The sequence below is a fragment of the Triturus cristatus genome, chromosome 4_2 (assembly GCF_964204655.1).
Source record: "Triturus cristatus chromosome 4_2, aTriCri1.1, whole genome shotgun sequence".
Classification (NCBI taxonomy): domain Eukaryota; kingdom Metazoa; phylum Chordata; class Amphibia; order Caudata; family Salamandridae; genus Triturus; species Triturus cristatus.
The window spans coordinates 412,553,816-412,576,487 of NC_140586.1; the positions used below are offsets into that span (position 1 = coordinate 412,553,816).

A 22,672-nucleotide genomic window follows, 5' to 3' on the forward strand; every position below is an offset into this window, starting at 1 on the left:
CCGGCAATCTTGGGCCGCCCAAACCAGTCATGCGCACATTGCATGTTCTGCACCCAGGCTGCATTACAGCCTGGGTGCAGAATATGCCCCAGGCTCCCATTCCCTGCCTGAGCACCAATCCACGGTGCTCAAACCAACCGCGGCGCGGCATTTCAGCTCTGTGATTGGCATTGGGAGTCAGAAGCCTGAGTGCTTCCTTTTCCTGCTTCCAGGTCTGAGAGGCGGCAGTGGCGGTGGCGGCAGTGGCGGTGGCGGCGGCGGCGACCGGACCGAGAGGTGCCAGCCGGGTGGACAGCCTGAAGTCCACCCGTACGACAGCCGACCCTAAACAGCTTTCTAATTACCAACCAATCTCTCTACTACCCCTGTTTGTTAAAATCATGGAATCACTGGTCAACAACCAACTATCTAAATACCTAGAAAGCAATAATCTGTTGGCCCCATCCCAATCGGGGTCTCGGGCCTTCCACAGCACCGAAAGTGCCTTACTAGAGATAGTCGACAACATCAGGCTTTCTCTTGATGCGAGACAATCTGTCATCCTGATCTTACTTGACCTATCTGCAGCTTTCTACACCATTTCACATGGAGCGCCTATGGGAGTTTGGTGTAGACGGCTCTGCACTGAACTGGCTCAAGAGCTACCTGATGGATCAGTCTTCCAAGGTCCAAATAGGAGATTTTTTCTCCAAAAGCCAGTCAATCGTCAAGGGAGTCCCTCAAGGATCCTTCCTAATCCCCACACTCTTTACCTTATATGTGTCGCCCTTGGCTAAGATAATCAGAGCCTATGGTTTTGAAACAGTGTCATACGCTGATGACACGCAATTACTAATCACTGTCGGACCTGATCCCACTGGCACTAAACACAGACTCAAACAGTGCATGACGGCCTTAAATGACTGGATGGCAAATAACCAACTATTACTCAACGCTTGTAAAACAGAAATCATGCTCTTTGGTGATGCACAGAAACTATGGACTAATGACTGGTGGCTGCCCTCTCTGGGACCCTGCCTCCCACCCAAGACAGCAGCCCGCAATCTTGGAGTGATAATAGACAACAAACTCTCCATGGCGGACCACATTAACAATGTAGTTCGAACCAGCTACAGTCTAATGCGCAATCTTAGAAAAATCTTCAAATGGATTCCCCTTTCCTCTTGCATGGCCCTCGTACAAGGACTAATCATTAGCCGTTTGGTCTACGGAAAAGCGCTACTTGCATCCATAAATGAAGAGCATCTCACAAAGCTTCAGGTCCTGCAGAACACTGCGGCCAGGCTGGTCCTAAATACCACCCCACTCTCCATCAGCGCCCAGTCCGAAGACCCTCCACTGGCTCCCCATCAGAAAGAGGATCAACTTCAAACTCTGCTGTCTGGTACACAAAACCCTTAACAGTAAAGGGCCGCAATATCTAGCAAAGAAACTGATAAAACACCAACCAGTTAGAACCCTTCGCTCCACCAGTAAACAACTCCTAACTGTGCCCAAGTTCTGCAGAGTAAGGAACGGTGGCAGATCCTTTTCCAGCATTGCTCCTGAAATATGGAACACATTGCCTTTACATCTCCGAGTGGAAACCAATCACAAGAAATTTCGCAAAGCCCTCAAAACCTGGCTATTTTAGCTCTGTCGTCCCACCTCTGCTGGTTTTCTGAGTATCAGCTAGCGTTATGAGACCTATGGGTGATATATGCGCTTAACAAATACCAAATACATACATACATACATGGTAAGTGGGATTTGTTTTCTCTCATTTCGAACCCTACCCATCCCCCCGCCTGCCCCGTCACTGCCAGTAAATAGCAGCCGCTACTGTTGTAAAGCATATTTCACAGTGCTCCCATTAGATAATCCATGGTCCCTGTTTCCACCTAATGCCACTGAGAATGATTCCACTGACAAAGGGAGATAGGATAATATGAGTAAACAACTGCCAGTAACATCAATCAATCAACAAACACCATGGTGTTATGGTTGAAGACAATGCACAGTTTCTGCAAAGTTACATTCTAAGTGGGCTTGCTTCTCATGCATAATGGAGAAGTAAACCTAGGGCCTTGTACGTCGTGTCACCAATCTTATACTGCCAAGAGCTCTACGCGCAGCTGTTTTAGACTTCTTGCATTTGTCTTGATGCTTTCATATTATCCCAGGACCAGGGTTTGTGCTGCTGTAAAACTGTGTCTGATGATGATGGTGACCCAATTGTCTTCACAATGTCATCCTGGCTTCCAAGCACAAGGGGTGTTGGGCAATTCACAAAGACATTCTTGAGGATCTTATGCAGTACTCCTATAGTAGTGCTTCTGTTGTACTATTCACACACTCCTAAATGCCATTGTGAGTTAGCCCCAAACCGTATAAAATGGGAATATTCAGTGAATATTAATAAAATATTAGTACAAATAGAAAGGACTGTACCCAATGTACTCTTCTACTAACAGGGAGTAGATCGTTTTTGGTGCTGATTTCTAAAAGCGTGTACGCGTATGTGAAACACCACTCCATAGCAGTGCCACATTTACTCATAAGTGGTTTTGTGAGTGGGCCCAAGTGTCTTTAAATATGAACTCCTTAATCGCAAGGAAACATTTGAGAGCCGCGAAGAAGCACCTGCTCTAACTTCTTACTATGTCCGTGTTGGCATAATCCACATTGAACGCAGATGCAGCCGGCACAGGTAAGAGCGGTGAGGCGGTGGGGCGGGGGCAGGGAGCGGGGAAGTCGACCGATGACAGGATACCTAAAATTAAATAAAAAAGTAAATTAAACTACTTACCTTGTGCTCACCGCATCGAGCACAAGGTAAGTTGTTTTATACATTTTTTTATTTAATTTTACTTATCCCATCGTCTGTCGGCTTTCCCCTCAACCCACCCAACTCCATTGCTCTTACCTGTGCTGACCGTGCCTGATTGGGCGCATTACTCATGCCATGTGAGCCACGTACCCAGAAGGGTATAAGTCAATTTATGTGTACTAGATGGAAAAGGGTGGAGGCATACCTATGCCTAGTCTATTTATATCACACATCATATATTACTTCTTCTTCTCCAGATCAGCTACCTGACGAATACTTAATTTCACCAATTGCCAGTTTCCATTACTCATCAGTGAGTAATTTGTACACCTGCAATGCTTCTGAAAATATCACAACCAACTGTGGTGTCTATCACGTGACTAGTCTGTGTGTCATTGATAAGGTGGGGGACAAGAAGAGGAAGAAAGTCATTGAATAAGACGAGAGCGAATGAGAAAGAAAGACACAATGAATTGCTGTGGGCTGTGAATGAGCTATGAACCACCCCTATAGCCTCAAACCATCATTTACATTAAGTGCAAAGAAAAGGACTGGTCCCCCTTTACACTTTTGTTAGTAGGAGTGGGGCAATGGAGGGCTAATTGACCAACGTATTTAGAAGTACCGCTAAATGCCACTGTGACTTGGTCCCTTTGTCTGAAATTAACATATCTCAAATGCTCACCGCATAAAAGAATAGCATGCATTTGAATTCCAACAGTATTGCAAAAGTAATGCATGTTCTCTGCAGGGTCAACCAGTTTTAGGGGTTTGATGCAGGGGCAAGAAATGGGGAATTTTTCATATGTATTGACTACCCAATGCCTCCCAAAATCCGGCGTTGACAACATGCATGCAAGTTAAAAATAAATGCAATATTTACTGGAGGACTTTGTATGGATGTGTGGAAGCAAGCCGGAACCCGTAAAATCAAATATAGTTCTCGGATCAGTCTGGACATTTGTTGAGTGTGTACTCTTGTGAAATTGTGTAGGTTACTGAGATGTATGCACGCTCCCCTTATGGCCTGTTTTCTTGCTACTGGAATAATTTGCACCATGCATCAACAGGAAGGAATGTCTGCTGTACAAGGGGTCGGTGTTTTTGGATGGTCATTAGGGCCTGGCTATATGGCCTTTGCACCTGGCTTCCCTTCTCAGAGACCACCGCCAATGCAGTTGTTAAACACGAGAACTGCGTGCCCGCTTAAATGTGTGCTGATCTATACATTCCTACTTGTAAACCATTACTGATAGAGCAAGACTGTTTCTTTAGTGAAATATCAGAGTATATTCAAGGTATTTTCAAACATGCGAGTGATAACACGTTATTTAACCAGTGTTTTTTTTAAAGAAGACCTTTCTATTAAAGCATCACCTATTGGTTGAAATTGCTGAATTTGATCAGCCCGTCCTTTACTGCATAAAGAAATCTCTCTGGAAAATCTTACTCAAAAGAGAAGCGTGCTGTAATTTAACACAGCACATGGCTGCCAGGTGGAAATATTATGTGTAAACAGCCAGGCAACGTACATAGTTATTAACAGTTAAGTGGCTGTGTCGAGCAAAACAAACAAGCCCAGAGTAATCAGACTTTTGCGTGCAAAATAAAGCGGGATAAATGCTTTCGGCAGAAACATGTCTGGCTAAGATGAATCACAGGCGCTGATTCAAACACAAAGCCCTCGACGAATTGAAACCCTGCCACAGTCTCACATGCAGCAAACAGGCGGCATGGATTCTTTTATCATCTGATTCCACAGAGTTTTGCATGTGACGTGTTTTTTATTTTGATCTCATGTTGAAGGAGTAAAGGTTCCCTTTGTACCCTGGTGGACAGTGTGTTTTTTCAAGTGCGCATTATAGTCACTGCTTTTTGTGATTAACGCACTCGACCTAAAGTTGATCCTATTTAAGGATAATCTCAAAATACTGTGAACCTACACTTTAATGGCCCAATTAAAAATGATTACCTTAACATCATTATTATTTCCCGCGTGTTCAGCGGACATACGTTGTATTTTCTTGCATTCTGCGCTTAAGAAGCGTGTGCCCTGTGCGAGATGCTGACCTGGGAGTGTCGCTCTGGCAATTTTTCGGCTCCTGCATTGTTCTAACATCCAAGGATAGTTAAGATCTTACTCTGCCCAGTGTATGGATAAGCGTACCCTAACTGCCATTCAATAAGCAACAGCTACCTTTTCTGTGCCCTTTGAGGAAGAAAAAAAACGATGCTTTGCCAATTCAAATATATTTTAGAAAATCACTGGCGATCTTAGTTGTGTCTATGCATTCATTTTTGAGAATAGTTATCCACCCAGTTATTGATAATGAACGTCACTTACTTATATTTTTATAGTAAGAAGTTGGCAGCAGGTCTGCTTTCCTTCATATGAAATCACCATATGCTCACATATAAGTAGTAATTGGGAGGCTGTAGACTTAGAAACATCTGGGCTGCATGGTGCACACATCTGTAAGAAGAGTTCCCAATGTCAATCCATAAAAGCAAGAGCAGAGTCCAGTGGCGGCCGGCATGACTGGCAGATGGGTGAGGTTAGCGGGGTCGCACTGGGGGATCGTGCAGGGAGGGGGACAGGTTTAATATACATTTAAAAAAAAAAGTTAATTTAAGTGTCTTCAGGCGCTGCATGACCTGTTTAAGAGGCCCTCTGCTCCAATACAGGCAAGATCTGTTTGCATTTCTACTGGTCACCTGTGGTTTCGTTCATGATTTGGGCTGTTCTCGAATCCCTTTGCCCTCCAGATTAGCTGAGTTGCATGGTCTGCACTATCTGAAGTTTGCAAATGTAATAATTTGAGAGCGTCCTGATCAGGCACTTTTTTTGTTATGGAAATCTGAGACAAACTATTCCAGCAGTGAAGAAATGCTGCAATAATGTGTAGCTCGAATGCAATATGACCAACTATTATAGCCTCAATCTCTTAGCCCCACATCTTCATCTGAAAGCGAAGCAAACGACCAGACATGTCTCAATCAAACTCAATCAGTTTCTTAATATAGATCACTCCATTACCTATATAGTAGTTAAATACATATAATTTGTACTACAGGTTTATAAAATACGTACAAAAATCCATGGACAGTAATCTGTAGCTATATGTAACAAATCAGTTGCACTGTGTAAAATGAATACAAAAGTACTCTAATATGGGAAGCCCTGTTTTAAGCATACTATACTCGGGATGGTGCTTGTGGGGCCCCGGGCTGATGCACTAATTCCGAGCTCCGGCGCAGCCATTTGTCTGGGAGCTCTAGGGATCAGAGCCTGGTGCCGTGGAGGTTTGGTTTCACACAACATAGTGGGACCTTCTGAGAGCATCTTGATGTCACCGGCCCTAGCTATAGAACAGCTCTGCCCTGCTGCAAAGACTAAGGTTAAAATGGTGGTGACTGCCTTCTTGATCCGCCAAGGCAGGGTTTGGGGGGCAGCTCTGCCAGAGTCCAACAAAGAGGGCAGGCATAGGTGAAGTAATGCACAGTAGTACAGAGAAGTGCACCAGAGTCGCCTCCTTTCCATGCCCCTTGTGTTGCCAGAGTCTCTGGTACATGAGAAGACGAGAAGGTGCACCTGGGCCCTGAGCCCGGTGTCCTAGCATCAGCAGCGTGACTACTCAATGATGGATCAAGGTATGTGGAGGAGCTGAATAGTGACAATTGGAAGAGTTGTAAAGGTGAGGAGACTTGTTATAGCCCCCATAGACGAAAGGGGGAAATCAAAAAGTGAGAAGACAAGAACAACTTTTTTACTACCATGAGTTACTCAAGATCAGGTGAAGAGGAGATTACTACAAAGAGAGAGCATGAGGACAGGACCCAAATTCCTTAAAGGAGTGAATCCTAAATATTCCTAAAAGGAGTGACTCCTAAATACTAGCAGCCTGATGCAAGTTGATGGATACAATTCAAAATATAGAGGCAAAGGTCATCTCCATCGATGCTACCCTTGCTTTTGAAGCTCTCCAAAATGGAAGGTGAGTTCCCAGAAGGAAATTAAAAGGCTCAGCAGGGTTGAGATTACTATGACAGACCTAGAATCAGCTAGTAGTAAGAAACAAGAGTTTAAAACCGGCTTCGTGCTGACCCTTATCTGGATCATAACACAGGTGGAATATGCTGAAGACATCTTGACAGCGGTGCACATATTTCTTGTCGGGATCCTGGATTTAGGATCCACTGACAACACTGTCAGGCAAATAATTTAGAGTTTTTGGAAGGTTTTGCCAGCAGTTTCTCTGCAGCACTTATATGTACATAAAGCTTATAGACTTTCCATGAGGGGGCAGAAACGGTCACCCGAAATTAAGGGTAATGCAATTTCTGCACTTGGTGGCCCAGGTGAGAGAGAGTTGGCATTATGTGCAGCCAATAACTAGAGAAGTGCAGCACTGGAAGGGAGCCCACATTAAAGCCAGGTCCTGCAGTGTAGGGGGAGCTGTCTACGGAGAATTAAACAAGAATCGACAAACCAGTCTGGCATTTTTCTGCCAGACTTTCGGCTTTGTTAATGATTTTTTCTATTTTTCAATGGATTTCCATATAACATTGTTGAGGGAGATGCCAGGATAGCAGCACTATTAAAAATATTTGAAAATAAACCAAGATAAATATGTCAGGTTTCAAAAGGCACACATTAACAGAGTAGCCCCTGACAATGAAGGGTACCACTTTGTGTTTGGATGTGCTCCTCATGAACAAGCAGAATGCTGTCACTCACAGTAAAGTTAGCCCATGGCTGAAATGGGCTGACCAAGTGCCTCACACTGTATGCTGGACAAATAATGTGAATAAAGCAACAAGTTTATTATAAACATAATGTTACTAAAATCAAAAGGTCTTGGCTAATACCAGACATAAAAAGGCTTTTACAACTAGAAACAGAGGCCTTATAAAGCCAAGCAAAACGCAAGGTCAGAAACAATGACAAAAAACGTGTTAGAGCCACAGAGGCCTTCTTGGAGGCACATTGTAAAGATATCAGGTAGAGTAAAAGGAAGTGAAACTTGGAAATGTGTTTACTCTTTTCTTATCACTGTTTGCTCTCATTTAAGCCTAGGTGGGTTCTTAGTCATAGTTGTTGGATGCCTGGATTAAAGACTATGGGTTTCACGCAGAGACTGAATCTATGTCTGTTTGTGTGTGTTTTTATTCGACATTCCTGTCCCCTTCCAGCCTTTCTTCTCCTCCCCCATCCATCTCAGTTTATACTGGGTGAGAGGTGCGTCAGTTTGAATATGAGAAATATGTGATGATTTTTCAGTGTTATGGGAAACTGCTAAGAATTGTGCTATGAGAATGTATTGCAGTCTATGCTGAGATCCTGCAATAACACATGTGAGCATAAACACTCGATTCTTTGTTCTTTCTTTTTCAGATGTGCGCGCACATTAGGTTTATTTTGTTTCCAACACCTAATACCATCCTTATAATGAGTTGGCCTGTATTCTTAAAGTGTGACTGACAAAAGGGGTATGCAGTAGTTTAGAGAACAGGCAGGCATAGGAGGAAAGGGAGAGTGGTCTTGTTAATGACACCCATTCTAATTAAAAAATATATAGTCAAGATAGTAAAAAAACAGATTCTACTTTTAGATAATAGGATAGAAAATTAGACAGTGCCCTGCAGTAACTTGCTAGGCTGCAGAGATTGTGATCACTCTGCGCTACCAATTCAGTATTTAAGCTGCAGTCTCTTATTGTTTTTTTATGGTCTAGCTTGACAGCACAGCAGTCGTCAGGCAATTATGCGAGCATCACTAGAGGCGGGCTTTGGCTTCGCCCAATCGGGAGCCAGGACTACATGTTTTGATTGGGTAGAAGTTGTGTGCTTCCACAAAAAAGTTCTTGCCCCCACACATTCATGATCATTTCGTTTATTTAGCCAGCTGCGTGAGCTTGAATTTCCAGAGGCACACACATGACATTGTATTGCTATTAACGTGTCTCAGATAACTAGATAATTTATGATGTTTTTCTCCGGCAGCAGCACAGATTGGAGGAGGGCCGTCTAATCTACATGGATGTTTAGGTCTGGCTTGACAGTGCGATTGTTACCTAGCCATTTAACCTACACCAATATTATTCTGTAGTTCTTTGCTTCCACACAGAAACATATCCATTCATATGCTCACGTTACTATTTAACATTCCTTTAAAGCCAGATCTATTGAGATCTTGTATTATCTCTCAATTGCATTCACATAGCAATTTTGTTAAAGAGGCATAAACTGCACAAACTTTGGTTAAGTAAAATATTTGGTAAAGTATAGAATAAAAAGTTGCTTTGGAAATACTTCAAGTGATGCCACTGTGGAGTAATGAACTTTAATCTAAGCTTAAAAGTAAAATACATCAAAAAGAATGTGCATAATCTTTATTGATACACTCAATGCATTATTGATGATATCACACATGCCATCGAATATTACATTACAACCCAAATAATATCATTGCTCATTAAGATCAATTAAAAATTAAATAAAACGTCAAAACCCACAATATTGTAAAATAAATAATGAAAAACGTTAATGACAATCAGTACAATTATAAGAATGATAAAATTTTGAAATCTACCTAGTAGGAAAACCCCTTGAAAAGCAATTGAAAAGCCTATGTTACTAACACCTTCCAAACATTGTCCTAAAATGTTTGCCACTAAAAGTGACTGCAAGCAATTTAAATATATTCAATTAAGTGGCTTGATTATTTTGAATACAATGTTTATATCAATTTAGGCATTTTGCAGCGGTTGCAAATTATTTATTTAATTAATTTGTTTGATAGTTGTATATAGCGCATACCAAAATATAGAATTAATTCATGTCAATCAATTACTGGTGACTCTGTGGTGGATATCCCATCAGTTTAAGGGATTTTGGAGGTTGGAGTAGCTGAAGAGCTTCTGTCAGGAGTGTAACACCTCAAAGTGAAGTTGAGGAATTGTAATTTTGGTGGGACAGGGGCTTCACCATTTTATGGTGGAGCTCTTGCCCCGCTGTACTCTAAACAACCCCCATAGTATGTTCATAGATGGCAGGCAAGCTATACTTATCAATAGGATTAAGTGGAATGCAAGTTGAACCACAGGATAACAGTGGTGAGGTGACACTGTCACAAAAGGCATACATTTGCCCTTCTTACTTTAGTGGCCTCACCCAAACGAATTTTGTGAGCCGTCGTTTTGCCATATTTAAAATAGAGACAAAAAAACTGGCATGGTGATGGCCTAGAACATTGCCAATGATCAGAAACCTAAAAAAAAGAACACTATCCCTCTGTTGACACAATACATCTCATAGCCACAGCCCTTATCTCATAAGTTATATCACAAAATATTATTTAAATCCAGTTTCCTAATTTATTCCCTGGTAACTTCTATTAATGTCCCAAGTTCTGCCATAAGCACATATTTACTTTATTTTGACGCTGAATCAATGTTTTACTTTTCGATGGGTGTAACCAGAAGTAGAATATTCAAGCTACTAATTATATCAGAAGCTAAATGATGCCTGGTCTTTTTATGAACAGGAAGGGTATGACACAATTGGCAAATTATTCCTTAAATTTGGAACAATATCTCAGCCATCTGATTACTTTTTGCTATATTTCTTTGAAATTACAGCTCCTAAATGTAGTTAATTCTTGGTCTTGTGTCAATAGTATGGTTTCTCCTTACTAATGCTAAATAGATTCTAGTATTTCTCAAGGTTCTAGTATTTCTCAATTTCTCATATTCACATCTCTTGTCTGTTGCAAGAGATATGAGTATGCTTGATATTTGTGTTAAAATTTGATGCTTGAAAGTCACACGATTGAGTGACATAATATAGTCCAGCCAAAGTATTGAGTGCAGTATAATGACTGCCACTATTTTGTTGTGGTAAGTACATTTAGGTGACTGTAGATTTGCTATTCTTAATTCCACAAAGAAGTACCATCAATGTACATATGTCATCAAAGGGCATAGATAATAGTAATTCTGTGTCACCTCTATATAGTTACCCTTATGATATAGAGGGTATCCTGGAGTCAAAATTTTTACAGGACTATACCCTGCAGTCTGTATGGTGGCAAAGCACCACTGTGGTGTTTAGACACTGCCACAAATGGTGTTCATGTTTGTGCTGCCCCCTGAGGATGCTGACAATCATTAAAGTATTTTTTATTCCTTTGCAGCCATCATAATGCACTCTCTGTGGCTGCAAGAAATATATGGCACTTTTTCGTTTGGCAGAGAGTGATTAGGGCTTAAGTGATGCTGTTTGAGACCAATGGTATGTCATTGTATTGTCGTTTTTGGATAGGTAGCAATCACCAGTGCAGAACGTGTTGTCGCACAAAGGGTTCAGGATTTTAAGGAGCCTACAGCAGCCCAATTATGGTTGTCTTTTACTACACAACATGGGTTAGAGGGCACTAGGCTCCAGGAATTCTTGCTATGGTAAGTACAGACTAGTAGCAAGACCAATGCCACACTGTATGGCACCACAAGCTCCACAAACCTCTTGGGCAACCACATAGGCAACAGCTAATAATCAGAAATTCACTGCCTGGTGCTGAACTTTAGCACTGAACTGTCCTTGAACTGCCCAATGCATTTATTTATTATTTATAGTTTTCCATTGTGTTGTAAAGGTTTCATGGCTGTCTAATTACTGTACAGCAGATATACAGCACAATGAGATTTTATACATTCGCACAACGATCTACAATTTAGTGATACTCAAAGTACGACCCGGGGGCCACATGCGGCCCGCCTAACCTTTATGTGCGGCCCACGGGTGAACAACAGCCCTGGGCTGGTGTTAACTCGACTCATCACTAACATTAAAAATAAATATGTTAAATAAACAAACAAGCATTTAGTTAAAAGTTAATGGCAGTTAAATAAAGGAAGTAACTAGAGTGTCATGCACAAATTCACTTTAGGAACACCTTCATTTATAAAGACATCTCCCAGCATATATGTAAAAATATGATAATGTCTCTTCAAATTTCAAGAAGTGTATATCATTAACATGTCAGATTATATCAGTGCAATGAGAAGTATTATAATATTAAGTAATAGTTTTCAAACACAAATTTAGAAACATTAATGCTTCCCCCCCACCCTCACAAGAATGCCAAAGGTGAACTATGAGGTTTTGGAAAACAAGGGTACCCCGATATGTGAACTTGGGGTAATGATCAATATTTAGCGAACAATAGTTCAGATGTGGCCTAATAAGGTCCAGGGATATGAGGGGTGACCCAGAGAGCGAGTTTTAAAAAAAACCATTGCATTGACAACAAAACAGTTGAATTCCGTAAGTGATTTATGCAATTTTTAACGGAATTCATGTTGTGGAATGGTCGACGGCGTTTCGAACCCAATTATTGGTGTTCATCTTCAGGACAAAGTAAGCAAGTCATGTGCGAATAATCGGAGGTTCTGATGAAGAAGAAATCCAGTTTGCAAGTCAGGGAAAAGGACTAGTCAGGAGCTCCGGGTGTGTAATCGTAGTGAACTTAATCCTGATAAATTAGATGCAGCTGGGCTGTGCGTGAGACCGCCTTGGTGATTTAAATGATTTAGTCTCGGGGGCAACAGGGCAGTGAATGGGTGCCTGAAGCCAAGCAGTTGACGATGTCCTGTAGCTGCTGGAGCTGACCGTCACTATTTCACACCATGCTTTCTATGTGTGTGAGCACTCTATAATTGATTTCGTGGAAATAAATATTCGTCACCCCTGTGACCTACATGACCCTCTACAGACTCATCCTTTGCTCCCTACTGAATTGATTTCATCCCTTCTTAAAAAAGAAAGCAGGGCCCCTTTCTGGGTCACCCCTCGTATCCCTGGACCTTTTTAGGCCACATCTGAACCATTGTTCGCTACATAAAGGTGAAGTAAGAGGCAAATCAATTATGTGCACCCTTTGGTGACCGGGCATTAACATTATGGATACTAAATCACACACAGGAGACTTTTTGTGCAGTGCACACCCTGAAATCATGTATTTCAAAGTCCTCTTGTGAGAATGAAGAAAAAGGACTGAAAGTGAAATAAAGCAATTGCAAAGGATCACATAATATTGGCCAAGTGGGGAGGCGGGGATTGATGCCAGTTTTTCTGGTGCCGCGTTGTTCAATTCAGCCACTAGATGCATCTGCTTTGCTGCACTGCGCTTCCCCTACACTCACCTTATCAACCCTCCCCCAACCCTCGGCATCAGTGAGGCCCTTGGTCACACCACAGACAGAACTTTTTGGCACCTGGGAAATTGTTTGTGAGTACCCATGATCTACATCATGCCGTAAGTGAGCAAGATTGTAGGGCTTTGAGCGACCATTTAAAATGGCTAGCAAAGTAACTATCGGACTAGGGTGATACCTTCCAGAGAAGACTTGTTGACAGTTATTCAGAAATCCACCCTATAATTTGTGACTCAACTGACCTGTCCAAACCCGACCAAAAACAGTAATCAAAATTAAAGTTTTCTGAAAGGAATCCTTTGGGGTCATGCATGAGCCACCTTTCCTAAAAAAAAATGGGTAGTAAAAATGAGTACCCATAATGTTGCAGGAATCAAATGTTGCCTATTTCGTTTCTATAGTGGCTAACTCCAATTCCTCACACACAAACGTCAATTAGGGGTCACTAGGGGACAATGCTGTGATCCCTGGCTTGTCCCTTGCAAACCCTGATACTGCCTTTGTGACTCCTAGCCTCAGAGGTGGCAGAATCCACAACAAGAACACAGGGGCAGCTCACCATTCATTATTTAATGCCATTGTTATTATTCACTATCATTGTAATAAAACATAGAGCACACCTAGCTGGAATTTGTTGACAACTGTGGTACATAAAAATAGTTTTAAAATGTATGTTGTGTGGGCGAGTGTGTTTAAGTGAGAGAGAGCATGTGCTTGTGTGAGCAAGTGTGTCTGTATGTGTAAGTACGTGTGTGTAAGCGAAAGTGCGTGAAAGTCAGTGACAGGTAGTGTGTGATTGAGACCCAGATTTACTTTTATTTAACGCCAGAGTTGCTGCACTGCCTTGTTTCAAAGAGAAAGAGAAAAAATGTGCCATATCTGCTTAGATATGATTTATTTTTCTCTCCCTGTGCTCTGGCATTCTTTTGGCAGCCACGTGCCAACACATATACCCTTCTGCCATAGTGCATGGGGTTGGGTGTCCTCTGAAGCGTAGGCTTTGTACTTGAAAGACTCCCTTCCAGTACAAAAACTATGCTTTGAGACTTTTCCCACTTTCCATGTGTGCTGCGCAATGCAGCACACATGCAAAGTTGAAAAAATGAGGAGAAATTAAACCATTTCTCCTTGTTACGCCTGCCTCGAAGAAGTGTAAGATTTTGGTGCAAATTTCTTTCTACCAATGTTTGTGTCAAAATCTAAGGGTGGTCGCATTAGTAAACTTGAGCCTGAGTGTCAGTAAGTAAGAGTGAGTGAGAATGAGTGAGATTTAGAGTAAATGCAAGTGAGTGAGAATGAATAAGAATGAGTATAAGGGAGTGTAAGAGAGTGTGAGTGAGAATCAATGAGAGTGAGTGTGAGTGAGAGAATGTGTGTGAGTGAGTGAATGAATGAATGTGAGTGTGAGCGAGAATGTGATGCGATGTTTGCGAGTTTGTCATTTGCCTGAAATACTGAAGGTAATTGTTGTCTTATAAAGATACTCAGGGCAAAAGTGATAATGGCCTACTTGCAGTAATTCTTAGCATGGCAGAAACCTGTGGCAAAATATTGGCACTGTAAAACTGTGGGTAATTCTTAGCATAAATTACACCAATGGTAAAATACTGGTACTGGCATACTAAAGGTAATTCCTTCTCTCTTCTGGACCCTCAAGCCTGGAATAAACTTCCCATAGGACTACATCAAATTGAAAGTGAGAGGCCTTTCAGAAGACAACTCTAAACATGGTTTTTCACCCTCTAATTGTTTTAGCCTCTACTTCTTACTTCTTGTTTTAGAGCCGGGACACTCCTTGGAATAGTTGTGCACTCTATAAATCCAAATATTCATTCATTCATACATGGCATATATGGAACCCATGGAAAAATACTGGAATACTTGAGGAAATTCTTGCCAATTGGACCCTAGTGGCAGAATGCTGATACTAAGACACCGGGGAACCGGCTAAGGTTTCACCAAGCTGCACAGCCCGAACACTGTATGTAACCAATGAGTTAAACTCCAAACCTTATTTCGAACTATTAACCTTATTTTCAGCATTTCTTTTTGCTTTTTCTCCTCCTCCTTACTTGACTGTTGTTCAATTCATTTCATCCATATCACATATTTAACGTTGATATTGACAGAAAGGCTCAGGAACAAAAGAGGTTTCCACATGTCTTGATTTTATTTCATCAACCCAATGCATTTCGGGAACTGAATTCCCTTCGTCAGGGGCATCTGGAAAATACAAATGCATGAACTTAACCTATCTTGATCAGAATAAATAATATCTTTTGCTAAAAACCATTTAAATACAACTGTTCTCTTTTGATATTGCATTGCTTGCTAATCAGGCTTTTTCCCAGCACATTTAAGTTAGCATACATATGTCAATTACTTCCTCATCACCAGTATGTTATTTCAAGTTCCTAATATTGCATCCATACCCAAGTCTTAACAGAAATGTAGACGCTCTTAAAAAAACTCCTAACCCCTTTACTTCAAAAATTGTTGCCGCCCGTTCTTCAGCTCAGAGAATAACATGAAAAACTGTTTTCACTCACCATGACACGCAGGCAATTGCATATTTAAAAACTGCATTCCCAAAGGCTCCAACTTGTTTTCACTCGACTCATGAAAGGTTTGCTCTTCGTATTTCCATTTCCCTGCGTGCCGAGGCACGCATGTTTCATTAAAATCCTAAATGAATCATTCCCTGGAACCCACCATTTTTATGCAAACTCCGCCTTTATTAACCATAGCCAGGTAGTTATTTGCTTCTTCTACCTTCCAAAATAAAGCTAAACAACGGACTAACCTCTTGCTTTTCACTCTCTGCATTTAACATTGTTTGCATAGTCACGACTACAATTCCCAAGATGCAGTATCCCACATTACTCAAAATACACAATCCCTGGATCAAAAACAAAGTTAAACCCAATTCAACCCCGTGCTACCCCAATTCAATAATAAACTCTAAAATTCATAAAGTAGTTCATTTTAATGGTAAAGTCCAATTTTACTCCTTCTTTGCGTTTGCAGTAAGGTTCCACTTGTCCAAAAACATCCATCAAGACGGGAGACCTAATTTCTGGGCCACTCGTCGTGATCTATATGCATTAACAGATTATTTTCTTCAATCCATTATTTTTGTATTTATATCTGACCGTTTTTCTTCCTTTTCATCATGGGTGCAAACTCCCAAATTTGAGACGAACAGTTCATGCAATGAATATAGGGGTGAGAGATGCACTCCTTCATTATGCCATTTTATCCGTGTTAACACCGATTCGTCACTATATCAGCGTGCAAGCTTGTACGCGCTTCTTCCCATTGCGCTGCAATTTATGCCACGACAGAATGCTGATACTAGCATATTCAAGGTACTTCTTGGCATAAAGGTGGACAACCTTGCATTGGAGAAAGTGGAAACTATGGCAAAATGCTGGCCCAAACATACTGAGCTAATTGTTAATATAACGGTCACCTATGGTATATTTTCGGCATAAATGACACAATTCTGGCTCTGGCATCTTAGTTGTAATTTTTGATATAAGGTGACACTCATGGAATATGAGGGAAACCTTGACAACATGATGGCCATGGCACAATGGAGGTACTTTTTGAAAAATGGGTACATCCATACCACATGTTGAAAAAAATGCGGCCAACTCCTAAGGAACATCAGGTTACATTGTCTTTTCATTCAATTCAATTCAATAAAGCTTTATTAGATTACATTTGAGATAATCATAAAAGCACACATTATCACACAATATCAAAGTCTATACAGATTTAAGAACATCCTATGAAAATAAACTAAAATTTAAATTAAAACACCTTCCTGTAGTTACCTATTACACATAAATAGGGAAAATGTCATGTTATAGAAAAGTTCATATTAAAATAATTTTCCTAAGTATGATAGCATATTTTAAAAATGCGGATAGTGACCTCGTAAAATGTTTGTTCTCTAGAAAGTGCTAAGCTAAAAATGCAGGTTAACATTGTGTGAGGCCAAGTAGCTTTAGGATTGGTAAAATCAACCTTTTTATTTGTACATGATAAAATGTACAAAATAAAAGAATCTGTAATGTTGATTGTTGGGAAACATCATCACATGGACATTTACAAATTTCTCTGGACCAATCGTTCGTATTGGGGAAACATTAATCTGTGAAAGATCCTGAATTTGAATCGGGTCAATAAAAATCTATTGTATCAGACGTGGGTGTTCTTAAGATGCAGCTGGATACTGTAGGTGGTTAATATCATTTGATTTGCCGAAACCGTTGGTTTCACTATTTCTGTGGGAAATCTGATTGTGTCTAAAAGAGCCATACAGTTTCCTTTAGGATCTTCTCTAGAGACAGTGATCATGGTGATATGGTCATCATAATATTCAGGATGCCCCAGATCATTCATAAGATTACTTATATATTTCAGCTATGGTATGGTAAAAACCAGCGCTAACTTAAGGCTATCTGTTAGAATGTCCCGATTAAAAATGTGTTTTGTTGTGGTCCAGATCCTGTGCCATAACAAGACAGGTTCAGTTTTTATATGGCAGCTGTAGCTCAGAATGACAAATATAAGAAGATGTACTGCTAGGGACTGCTAACAGAAATTTTAAAAAGACGTTCTTGACTAGCTGTAGGGACTGTGAGCCTGCGTAGCCCCAGACGCCTGCACCGTAGATAGCAGTGGAGATGCATTTTGACCGGTAAATATGTAGTAGCTCTACGGGAGGTCGTCTACCCGTCTTTCTAGAGAAATTAGCTGGTGTGGCAGTGGCTTTCATAAACAGTAGTTTTCTGGCTTGTACCGCCTGGGACCATGTTCCCTTCTGGTCAAAAAGAATCCCTAAGTAAATCTTTTTATGAATTCGACCTTTTTATTGTTGACATAAATATCTCTGCATTGTTTACTGTCTCTCCTGCATTTCATAATAAAGGTTTTTGAGGTATTCACTCTAAGACCCAAGGTTTGCATAAACATAGCAAAACTGGTCACTACCCTTTGAAGCCCCACTTGAGGATGTGACATTAATACAGCGTCGTCCGCATACAGCAGGGCAGGTATGGGACGTTTGTCAATTTGTGGCAGGTCCTGACACCGATTCGCCTGGACTTGACCTAATTCATTAATATAAAGAGTAAATAAAAAGGGAGCCTTTCTGTATTTTAAACGTACCCATGCACTCCCCAATAATCCCATAGCACTCCCTGGCCTTTGCATCACTAATATAGCTGTCTTATAAAAAGTGGGGTTTCCACACCCAGATCCTCCAAAATCTTCCATAATCTATTGTGTATGACACAATCAAAAGCTAATATAAGGTCAACAAATGCTAACTGTAGCCTGCCCTGTTTAGCAAGGGTGTACTTCCCTAGTTAAAAACTTACATTTATTCCCTGCTTTAATGTGCCTAGGCCTTGGCGGAAGCCGAATGGATACTCTGATGTAATACTGTTGTCTTCGCCTCAATCCTGTAGCCTGTTAAGTAAAACACCCCCACCACCTTGATCAGAGAGTCTAATAGTGATATGGGCCGGTAGCATGCAGGGTTCTGACTGTCGTCTTTTTTAAAAATTGGGACAAGTATTGATTCAGACCAGGTTGTAATAAAATATGAAGAGCAACATGCTGTAATGACTTGAGTCCAAAGCGGGCCCCATAATGGGAGGTTGGATTTATAAAATCAACGGGGACACCGTCAGGCCCGGGAGCTTTCCCGCCTGTGCTTGCCGTGATAGCACGATTGACCTCTTCTAATATGAACTGAACATCTAAAGGACAGCTAGCAGATGGTAATATTTCATACTGTGACTGTTGTTTTTCCATGGATTTCTCATACGTGGTAGAGTTATACAAGTTAGTGTAAGGCTCCACCCATTGATCTTTGGCAATTGCTATCTCAATTGTAGGTACATCTTGAGTAACCAAGAAAGGTGCGATAACTGCCTTCCAGAAGGCTGTCTTTCATACCATGGGCAGATTTTAATATTTAATGAGTGCCCTTTTAGAGCCTATGTAATGTAAGCAAATATAAAAATATTCTTTAAAATGCACTAATTCACCCCATTCTTTTGAATGTTTTTAAGGGGAAGAAACCCACTAGAAGAGGTCTGGCTTACTCGCTTTGCTCGAATACTGCAATTCAGGGCAACTGTTATACCCCAGAACCTTCAAAGATCAAGTCAGCACCATAAAATAAATAGATATTTGTCTGTGTTATACTGTTTTACTAATCATACAGTTAATATGAAACTTCATCAATATCAATTGTTGTGATGTTAGGGTCATGTAACGTGCCTCCCTGGAAATAAATTGGTGTCATGGTTCATATGATATCACTTCCTGTTGTGTCATTAAGTTCAAAGGGTATGAGACGTCACTTCTGCTTCCCTTGGCTTTTTATTGAATGGAAGTCCATGCTTCCAGGAATGATTTAAAAAATATTTTAGCAATCACACATTCCCATTCCAACATACTTAAATATAACACAGCCTGTAACCTGGTTCAACTTCTTTGAAAATTCAATTGGAAAAATATTAAACTTGATAGAAAATGAATAGAAGAATTTATGTGGTCAAGTTTAACTTTGATCACTTAAAATCGTAAACCCTACATTATCTAACAAAGGGATTTGTTTGACCCCCTGACCACGTTCCCTACAATTATTTATTTTACAAAAACAAAATGAGGAAATCCCAGTGGCATTCTCCGCAATACATATGTGCAGAAAGGAATATACAGTATAGTATGAATTAGGCACATATAGTGATATGACATAGCATTTTAAGCTGGGTATTGTATTCAGGGTTGTAGGTTCAATTCTAATATCTGAGCTGTAAAACTAAAATTTAAATGCTCTTGTGTTCACCCCTGCAGGACAAGAGGAAATTGCAAGAAGAAATCACCCAGAAACGTGCAAAAGTAGAAGAGGAGAAGCTGAAGCTACAGCATTTAAAGGTGAGCTCAGGATGGCTTGTGTGTTTTCTTGTTAATTACAAAGGCACCAATGATGGCAATTGATCCACATCTAGTTCCAGCAGGATCTACTTAATGTTCCAGGAACAATGAAACCTCTCCTTTGGAAGCTGATCTTAGATTTGCCAATAATTCAGTAATAATACTGTAAACTTATTTTACGGCCTTTATAATTCATTTGGGCATGTATGCCTGTGTATATCTGAAATGCTTTGTAGGACAGCTCAGTTGATGACACTTTATTTATGTCTGTTTGTACTTTTTCTGTGTCACATGTAGAAATGCAGATTTTATCTTTTCATATCATTGTATATAATAGGCGTTCCTTGGCATTCCTTCTAACCAGCTGAGTTGCACTTCTGTTATTAACCAAGGAACTTTAACCCCTGAGCTGTCTTACCAATATAGTTCTGCCAATAGGCCCAAAGTGTAAACATTGAGTGCATATCTAGCTACAAAGCACCAAGAATGTTATAGGTCATCTTCCTCAATAAAGTATCCCATGAGACTATAAGCAAATATTTTGACAGAGCGGGGATTTTTTTTATCTCAATCTTTGGGTGTAATCATTTAATAACCCCCACCATTGGGCGTATGGACATTTGTTCATTGGCAAGGTGTATTGAAAAGGAGCAATTATTGACATCAAACACCATGAACAGTGAAGTCTATTTGGGGCTCCACAATAGTCAATAAAGAGAATTTGAGTGAGGTACAGGGTTTTATTAACAATTAATTCAAATTGATAATTTATTCAGTAATCATTAGTTTTAGTCATCATCATTACAGGTTTAAATAATCCTTTAGTCGCTATTTCAAAACACGATAAAATACAACATTAGTGAGAATTACAAATAAAATAGAGAAGATACAGCAAGTGTGTTTCATAAAGCGGTTCGCTAATCTAGAATAAGCATAAGAATGGCTTCTGCACTTGAGCAATAAAGAATATTTCAAAGATGGAAGGCATTCTCACCTTTAAATGAGCAGACATCTCTGGAAAAGAGGAGGGCTCAAATGGGATCCCTCCTGAAAAGAGGTAATCCTAAGAATCCCAGCTACTCTAGGAACACACGCTAATATAAATCTATTAAAGCATAATTGTAGCAATCAAGACTTTCCCCATCCCTTCTACCCAATCAAGTTTCATGAAACTCTGGGAACAGCTGAACTCCCGAGTGTCTCACAATAGACCACAGAATCTCATCTTTGAAAAGATACTTCACCCACATCTTGCAGTTCAGACTGTTCTTCCCACGAGTCATATTTTCTGCCATGTCCTCTCCTCCCGGTGAGTATATCACTATCAGTTGTCTAGTACATAACAAATGCCTATTCACTAGCTAACAGAAGGCTTCTGGAAAGGTACAGCATCTGCAGTGGAAGGGAAAAACATCCTGCGGAAGAAAACAGTTTAATGTGAAAATGATCCTTTCACTCCTAACATGTAAAAATTCATGTTAATATGACATCAGTAGTTAGGCTAACTCAAGTCAGCACATTATATTCTTTCATTTCTATGCGTGCAATGAGTATTTGTAATTATTTACTACAAAATCTATATTTTTGATACATGTATTATTCAACACAAATTGTACATTTTTCAGTTAAATGTGTTTATTTAGCAAAATGAGGGACTTTGCTTCATCAGTTTCAAACTTATTTGTGCTGAGTATCAGAAAATGCATAAAGGCAAATGCTTTCTCCAACTGTTCCTGATCTCAAGTAGACTAAGGATTAGGTAGGCTTTTTATTCAAGTGCTTATTCCTCATGTAAGTGTGATTGTGGAGTTGGAGGCCTAACATCGTTTCTAGATCAGAACTGTATTCCGTTTCTTGACAAGACATGCCAAAAAGTTCATGCAGATTGGCTATTAAACCAAGGCTCTTTCACTATACTACAGTTAGTGCCTTGGACCATCATGCAACCTTAATGCTGCCTGTCGCTCCTTAGGAACTGGATTTTCGCCTTGTAAACGCAGTTAAATGTGTTTCTAAATTGCAATTTGGGGTGCAAAAATCTCTGTGAACCGGCCAATAATAGGTAATTTGGGAATTCTGAAGGAAGAGTAGAGAGAGGAGTGGGGGTTCTGGTCCAGGATTTTGAGGCAACCATTGTGAAATGCCTGCTCAATCTGCCTTTGTTTTCAGGTATGAAAGAGATCCCTTTAGGATGTGTAACAGAATATTTTGTCACTGTCATGCAAAGGATCTAGAACCTAGGCCCTTCTTTAAGGGGAGACTTTTGAGAGCAGGTCATGCACATTTCCTGTTCGTTATCTGAGCAGTCAGCTAGGCGGCAGCATTGTGGACTTCTCTGATGTATTTCCAGTTATTATTCTAGCAGAGCAATTGCAATCCTGAACTTGGAATTGGCTGTGGTCCCCACCACCAGCCATGTGCATCTCAAAGTGTTGTTTCAGATGCTTCTCAAAATAAACAATTTTTCACCATAGCACTTTCTTTGACAAAGACCCTTTCCTCTACAGTGCTGCCCTTATGGTTCACGTTAACATCATTTTCCAGTTAGATATACAAATTTTGCCATTTTGAAAACACAGGGATGCGTCATATTCACAAGAATACGGTGCACCCCAGTGTTTCCCCTAGCGCTAGCGCAGGCACCATGCCACCATGTAGCAAGGGTGCCTGTGCTGCAGGTACGATTGTT

General features: G+C 40.5%; 1 protein-coding gene across 1 annotated transcript in view; it reads left to right on the forward strand.

Moving 5' to 3' along the window:
* Positions 1 to 22,672, forward strand: part of PALMD (palmdelphin) — a 199,034-nt gene that overhangs the window by 68,921 nt on the left and 107,441 nt on the right. Inside the window, exon 2 of the mRNA XM_085601862.1 lies at positions 19,903 to 19,983. Coding sequence (XP_085457988.1) covers positions 19,903 to 19,983 — 81 coding nt within the window. The remainder of the gene's footprint in view (positions 1 to 19,902; positions 19,984 to 22,672) is intronic.